Source organism: Odontomachus brunneus, unplaced genomic scaffold, assembly GCF_010583005.1.
Source record: "Odontomachus brunneus isolate Ranch 3 - 2012 unplaced genomic scaffold, Obru_v1 Obru_scaffold_009, whole genome shotgun sequence".
In the NCBI taxonomy this organism is placed as follows: Eukaryota; Metazoa; Arthropoda; class Insecta; order Hymenoptera; family Formicidae; genus Odontomachus; species Odontomachus brunneus.
The window spans coordinates 2,831,307-2,839,248 of NW_022639459.1; the positions used below are offsets into that span (position 1 = coordinate 2,831,307).

Genomic DNA, 7,942 nt, shown 5'->3' on the forward strand with positions numbered 1-7,942 from the left:
ATGCCGTTTAAAAAAATTGAGGTGACTTTCATGTGACTTTCAAATAATTCTTCAAGGTCAAATCAATGGTACCATCTTATGGTCCCCTCGAAACCAAACAACTTTTGTCTGAAAAATTTTTCTCTCCCGTGCTTGGTTTTCGACATATTCGACTGGATGGATTAAAATGGTCCACCCTGTATATATCGTCGATATTAAGATTATCTAATAGAAAGTTACTATTTAGTACGCATATCAAGTATACGATGTACACCAAGCCATTGAAAAACCTGTAATATTGTCAAATATGTAGTGTTTAATATTGCATCAAACATCATTATGAACATACTTTGACGATTTGGAAGTTCCAATAATATTGAAATAGGGTTGCCATAACGTTTTAATCGGCAGAAATATTTTTAAGATGTTGCATTGATCTCAAATAAATGTTAAAGTAACATTTGAAAAATATATTTTTTGTAATGTTTTTAAAACGTTTAAACAACATTCAAAAAAATCATATTACGAAATAACATGTGAAAAATATAAATGCAATATTATTAAAAAATGTCCAAACAATGCACATGAAGTCAACGTTTCTAAACGTTAATTTAATTCCTTGCTTACTGCCCTGGCAGCACCGGACGTAGTGAGCACGTCACTACGACGTAGTAACGTCGTAACGACGTGCTTGTAACGTTCTTGCCATGTCTGTGCAGACAGGGTGGGTTATGCCCGTATTCGTACAGTAAAAATAAAATTTGATGCAATATTTGTTGCCGATTTATTTGTTCTTCCTCTTTAAGAGATAATAAAGATCAAATCGCGCTATTGATCACGTAATTTTACTGATAAAATAATGAACACGAATGCTGTTCTACTAAACAAAGAAAATACACAGCTTGATAAAACCACGTGCAGTGAATTCGATCAGCTTGCGCAACATTCGATATTTTATCACGCGGATAGATTATTAAAATAATTATTATGTAAAGAAAAGCGTTTAACTCTTACCTATCCGTTGCTATTTAAATCGTTGCGAAGCACGGAAAGCTGTTTGTGTGTATATGCGAATAAAAATTACGAAATATTGTACGTTGTTTCTTCCAGTAGACAGCTTCAAAGAATGAAGAGGACTATCAAAGTGCGTAACACTAAATCCACATAGCAAGAATATCCCAAATACATTATAGAAATATCTTGAAGGTATTACATATATCTTTAGGATATATTCTGGATGATATATTCTGGACATCTCTGCTCTGTGGAAAATAGTCGACTGGTGAATTCGCTTATGTAGGATTTACACCGCGTCCGATGTACGACGTTCGATATCCAATAAAAGAATAGCTTTCTAAGAGAATTGGAGAATTTTATATAACAACATTCGACTGGCCACGGGTTAATCGCTCCGAGAGCGATTAATGACGTCATAAGTCTCTACTAGCCAATCATAAAGCTTATAAGTACTTGTTCGACCAATAAACGTAGGCTGAATAACCCAGAGTGGGTTAAGGGGTGTGGCACACAGAAAAACTTATGGTTTTTGCACATAGGAGGCGATAATGCTTGCCACGCGGCGGAAGTTCGCGCGACAGCCAATCAATATGCTGCTTTCCGTAATAACTTTCTAGCTCTTACGGAAAAACAACATATTGATTGGCTGTCGCGCGGACTTCCGCCACGTGGCAAGCATTACCGGCTCCTTTGTGCAAAAACCATAAGTTTTTCTCTTTCTTCCGGCAAACATTACCGCGTCCTGAGGTGTGTTATAGCGAATTCGGTTGCTTGCACTAGTGTGCACTGAGTGCGCACTAAGGCTTATTCATAGTATGTTATTATATTTAAAGATTGTCTTAAATAATTCTCAAATAAATTCTCAAATATTTTTAATCATAATATGATATGTATAACATCCGTACGAATCATTTTATTAGTTAAAATGTCTTTAAATATATATTTAAGACATGATCTTAAATATAAGAATGTACTGTAAACAAGCCTTAATGCGCACTCAGTGCGCACTAGTGCAAGCTACCGAATTCGCTATTAGAAAACTTCACCCGGGTGCTTCTCCTCTCTCTTTATCTCACTTCTGTATCTTTCTCACTCCAACACAGCGAGTGCACCCGGATAGAGTTTTCGAACGCACGCCTGTGTGCAAGAGCCATAAGACGTAAGCAGTAAGCAAATTCTGATTGGCTTCTACTTTCTGCTTTTCTACCAAGGTGTGAGTTCGCCTTTGTACACGAGGTGAGTTCTCATATGTTCTTATATTAACATACGAAGTAAGTTCTCATATTAACTTTATCATACAACATGGGTTACCTACGGTTGCGACGGCAGTAATTGATCAAGCAGCGTGAAGATGGCTTCGAGTGTTCTCATATCTGCTTCACGTGATAATGTGAAATTCAAATCAAAATACTGCATACGCTAATGTTTAATCAGTCTAATTAAATAATATTTTCTGTATATATTAGAATATTTGGCATATGAGCTTAAAACTCACCCTGTATATGTGTATATTTAAGTAAGAAGAGGGAAACAGAAGCGAAGAAAGAAAGCATAGAGAACGTTATTAGACAGAAAAAGAATATCTCGAAATTTTATTAATACATATGTTCCAAGAGCAATTATACAATTAATTAATATTCAATTCTTCTTTTGTTGAAAGATAAATTATATTTTTGTTGTTTTTAACTTAGATTAATGTCTATGTCCAACTGTCGTAAATCGATAATTCTAAATTTCATTATTAACAATTAAGATTTTTTCATTTCATTAATTGTTTAGATATTAATCTCTTTTGTCAATGTAGCCATCCTTATACGATATTACCCTCTATCGATAAAGTTGTATTTATGTATGAGAAGTATGATAACCTATTTTTTTAATCATAACATGTACATTTATTAAATATAAACTTATAAAATCTTGCTTTTAGTTATTAAATTTCTTAAATTTGATGTAATCATAAGTTAAAATTATCACATTAGATAGTTACACTTTGTCTAGATAATTTTGGTTTACGTTGACATGCTAAATTTAAATTTTACAATCAAACTGTGAATAATGTATCTTCACAGAAATAATTTAATTTTTCTTTATTTAATAAATTATATATATATATATAATGAAAATACAAATATATGTCAGATATATAAATGCGTAACAAATCTGTCCTACTAGTATAAATATAAATCCTTTTGTAATATTTTTACTTACTAAATATTACTTTCAACTGTTGTTAAAAGTAACACTAAGTTATTTTTTGTTAATATTTTTTTCCTAATGAAAAATAAGCACCACTGGGAGATATATTTATTCCAGCGTCGCACATTTTTGATAGACAATCGATTTTTCGAGTTGTATTGTCAATTATATTTCACCAAACAACACAAATAAATTTTCGAGCTCATGCGTACATGTGCAACGTGCAAAAAGGAGATTATAGATGCTATTATGGATTTGTTCGAGATGAATTCCAACTGAGATAATTCAATTATTTCTTAGATATCTGTTGTGTTTTCCCAGTAGTCAGTAGATATAAGAAGGCACCAAATATAAAGTCGAATTTGTTATCCCCTCAAGCGTCTTGTTCGTCCATAGGTTCGTCCATAAGCTTCCCTTTTCTCCGTTACAGTCAGTATCTCCTGCGACATTGTAACCGTCACAAACTGTACTTGATCGTGTCAATTTCTAACAAAGAACTAGTTTAGATGTGTTGTATGAGATTCTACGGACACGAGAGTTTCTACGGACTATCCTATGATGATGTTGATACTTTGGTTAACGATTTTCATCGTATTGATACCATCAAGCTTCATCATGGTGCATAGTCGTGCGTTACCAATGAGTTACGAAAAGAGTCAACAATGGACAAGTAGCATAGTCGACAGCACGAATGGTGATACTGCTCAAGACAAGCTACTCAGATTATCACTTAAAGCTAGTGCTACTGAACTACCAGTCAAAAAACAAAAGATCTGTTTGGATCATCACGATATGATTATTAAGAAGCGTTACCAACGCGATATCGGAGTATTCTCCGAAAAAAATTATTGTCAGAAGAAGAAACACTCGCTCGCCAGTTTGTTGAAATGCGCCAGAGTAGTCGATAAGGATCCTGTTATCGCGGTACGACGTTTGAAGAGGACTAATGCGGCCGTGCGACGAAAAGATATATTGCGGAACAATAGTAATTCTGCAGGAAATATCACGGTGACACCTTCGAACACATCTTTCGTGATCTCTCCTAATGATACTTCGAATCACGCATCAAACAACAGAAGCAAGCAGCAATTCATCCGCTGTCAGGTCACAGGAAATATTTACATAACGGACGTGAACGAGAATGTTCCCTCATATGCGTGCAAACTTGGAAACAACACATTTTTCTTTTCTAGCAAGAGATTTTCGCGTGGCCGTATCAATAGCTTGGACATGAGTGTCGACGATGATATGCTTCGTAAATTAAATAACGATTCTTTCGCTCCTACTGAGAGCATTTCAGATATTATTGAGGTTATTCTGGCTTTAAAAATTGACGGCAAGAATTATAAAGTACATCATCGGCGGGCAGAATTATGAAATATATAGGAAATATATAGGACATCGTTTGCACGAGTAGTAAACGATACAATGAAGATATTAGATAGATCTTTTAATTTATATAATATTTCGCAAAATTGTATTCCCGGCGACGTAAATTCAACAACAATCGATTATTCGAATAGATAAGATGAGAGAAGAATATAAAACACGCATAACTTTACAAAGACATTGTAATAACACTATCCAATAAATGTCTTACACCGATAAATAAAATTATTAAACTACTTTTTTGCGTTACTTTCGCATTATTTTTATATAATATTAACTATTCGGTTTTATATAATTTTAGTTATTTGTTTTTTTATATAACGTTAGTTGCAATTTGTATTCAGTTTGTTTATATTTGTTGTATAAAAAATTGGTACAAAAGAAATATAAAATTTTATATGAAGAAAAAAGTTTCTTTAGATTTAGTATTTCTTTGATTTCTTTGTATTTTTTTTTACTTTGATTTATTTGATCTCACTAAATAATTTTATATCAAACAATATATAATTTTATATCAGATAACAGACATTCATATTTTATTTAAACTATATTGTTTGATGGAAAAAATATTATATTTAAAGAAAATTTTCAACCAAATAATGTATTATTTTTTCATTAAATTTGAGATTTTGTTTTGTTAGATTAAATTATGTTGTTTGATTGAAAAAACTATTATTTTAAATATTTCCTTTTTCAACCTAATCTATTGCCTATACTAATCAACATAACATTTGGTTAAAAATCATTATTGTCATTAAAATACCTTCTGTCAATATCCATTATATATCGACTGTTGTTTCCAGTAATTATCAATAAGTATGAAAGCGCGATAACAGGATCCTTATCGGCTACTCTGAAAAATTACAAAGAAAGAGGGACACACTCAATGAAATAATAAAGAGACCGTCAATAAAATAATGAAAAGGGACCGTCAATAACGCAAAAAAATCAAGTTTCTTAAGATTATTTAAACAAAATTATCGAATTTTTTAGTAAAATAATTATCGAATTTTTTAGTAAAATAAAATCAAATAAAATGATTTTCTTTTTTGAGCCAAACAATTATTTGAACCAAACAATGAAATTATTTGAAAAGCTAAATAATCTCGTACTTATTAATTAGAACATCATTTTCATTGTTGCACCATTCCAGTGGTCACATTTGTTTGGATACAATAAAATTTATTAAATTTGATATTTTAGGCTTTCGCGGTGTCCATATTAGATTTGGTTTCCGGGTTTGAGTCGTGTGGATTCTTCTTCGTTTGATTCCGACGTTTCGCGGACCTTTCAGTTCGCTTCATCAGGGAGGAACGACCCGATGACAAACAAAGAAGAATCCACGCGACTTTAACCCGGAAACCAAGTCTAATAAAAATTTGTTAAATCTAAAGAAATCTTTCTCTCTGTGTACTCACGATCTACGTCAACGTTTTATTAGAAACGTTCTAGTAACTTTACACAATGTTTGTCGTATTGTTAACATAATTCACAAATGCGCGAACAAATTTTACAAGCACGAACAGTAGCAAAGCAGTAACAGTCACCAATGAGACCGTAATGTCCACTGTGCAATGAAGTGTATCCTTAGCGACATCTCAAATAGGTCATCGCGTTATAAATTACAAAACTAAAACTCATAGAAATGTTGCTTCTTTACGCAAGTGGCTTCTATCTGGAATTTATTTCTTTGTAATACATAGGATATATGCATAATCGATCACGCTATTCTCTCTTCAGCTACATGCCTTTCGGCGAATTTGTATCAAGTTCTTCCTTTATGGCAAATTTGATGAGAAGCTCTTAATCATGTTATAATGACGTAAAAAAATAATAAATCTTAGACAAGTATGCTCAGTTATCTATTTGATATCGAAGATTAAGATATTGCAGAAAGAAATATTTAAATATTTATTTGTAAGATATAAAATTTATCCACACACACATAGAAATAAACTTTATATCCAACAAATTTTTTCAGTTTTCGACTCTACAACACAAATGTCTAAAATACGTCTCAGAAACATATCTAAAAACATTTAAAACATGGAGAATATCTTTCAGACGCCTCTAAAATGTCTTTTAGATACTTATGCTGTATGGAACAAATTGTAGCTTCCCATAAATTTTCCTTTAAGGAAACTCGCCTCCAAATTCATCAAGCGATAGGTGACGAAAGAAAACGCGGATGATCTCTGGCACACCTTGTATTACTACAACAAATAAGTTATAAAAGAATTTGGCCTAAAGATGGTCGCCTACTCCATCGCAACCTCGTCGTTTGCCTCTGTGGAGTTTCTCGTTTTATCCTCCTTGGGTGCGTTTTCGTCCGGCAAATCGATAGGCGAAATTTTATCTACATTCGACAAAATGGTGGCTGGACGTTGCTCCTTGATAGGCGGCTCCCTTTTACCAGCTCTAGATGTAGTCTCGCTTTTGTCTAGCAGATCAACAGAAGAAATTGTATCTACATTTGACATAAGACTTTGTCTAGCTAGACATTACTGCTTAACGGACAACCTTCAATACCTGCTTTAGATGTAGCAGTGTTGCAATCGTTCGAAGATTTCGCGAGATCCTCAACTTGAGAATTGATTTCTGGGAGATCCGGCGAGGATTCGTCGAGTGGATCCTGCACTTTGATGGGCGCGGCAAACTTGTGCGCCTTATGTCGATTGCGTGTCATCGCGTGAGATAATTGGGAAGATTTGGAACTCGGAGCGTAGAGTTCATTTGGTTTAGTCTCTTCCTTTTCAACTTCGATCGCTAGTTTTTCCAACTCCTCTTTCTCCGCATCGGACAATGGGCTGACCTTTGGACATTCATTCGTATAAAGTAATTTTTAAATAATGAGCGACTACATACGTTAGAAAAAATTTAATCCTTTCAATTTTTAGTATAATTCCCTCGCAGGGAAACTTTTCTTTCAATAAGCATATCTAAGTTTTTTTCTTTATTACTATTTTCCTTAAAGAATTTTGAAAAATAGAATACAAAGTATATCTAATTTTCATTTGCATCTATGTGCTATGGATTAGAAAAATATAAGAATTTAAATAAATGAAAAAGAATTTAGTATTTTATTATAAACTTTTCCAGACTTTAACCACTTAAGAGACTAAAGAAATATCAAAACATATTTCTATAATTCGTTTTATGAGCCGATTTTCTTTTCTTCCATTTTAACGTATCGTCCCAACTGCTTTTCGAATCTGTTTGAGGTATAGTTTAGAAAAGCTGCCTTTTTATATAATAGCAAGGTACCAAATAGAAAGAAGTTTGATTTTTCACAATGTTAATTTTAGATATTGCGGATATATATATATATATATATATATATATATATATATATATATAT

The 7,942-nt window shown here is 32.7% G+C and overlaps 1 protein-coding gene across 2 annotated transcripts in view; it reads right to left on the reverse strand.

Annotated features, from left to right (window-relative positions):
• Nucleotides 1-5,995: 5,995 nt before the first annotated feature.
• Nucleotides 5,996-7,942, reverse strand: part of LOC116840307 — a 4,687-nt gene continuing 2,740 nt past the window's right edge. The window contains exons 4-5 of one of the 2 annotated variants that reach the window (XM_032806866.1): nt 7,114-7,396; nt 5,996-7,024 (exon numbers count right to left, since the gene is read on the reverse strand). In XM_032806866.1, coding sequence (XP_032662757.1) covers nt 6,843-7,024; nt 7,114-7,396 — 465 coding nt within the window. In that variant the 3' untranslated portion in view covers nt 5,996-6,842. Of the gene's footprint in view, nt 7,052-7,113; nt 7,397-7,942 lie in introns of both variants that reach the window. The other variant, XM_032806865.1, reaches the window with a different exon arrangement.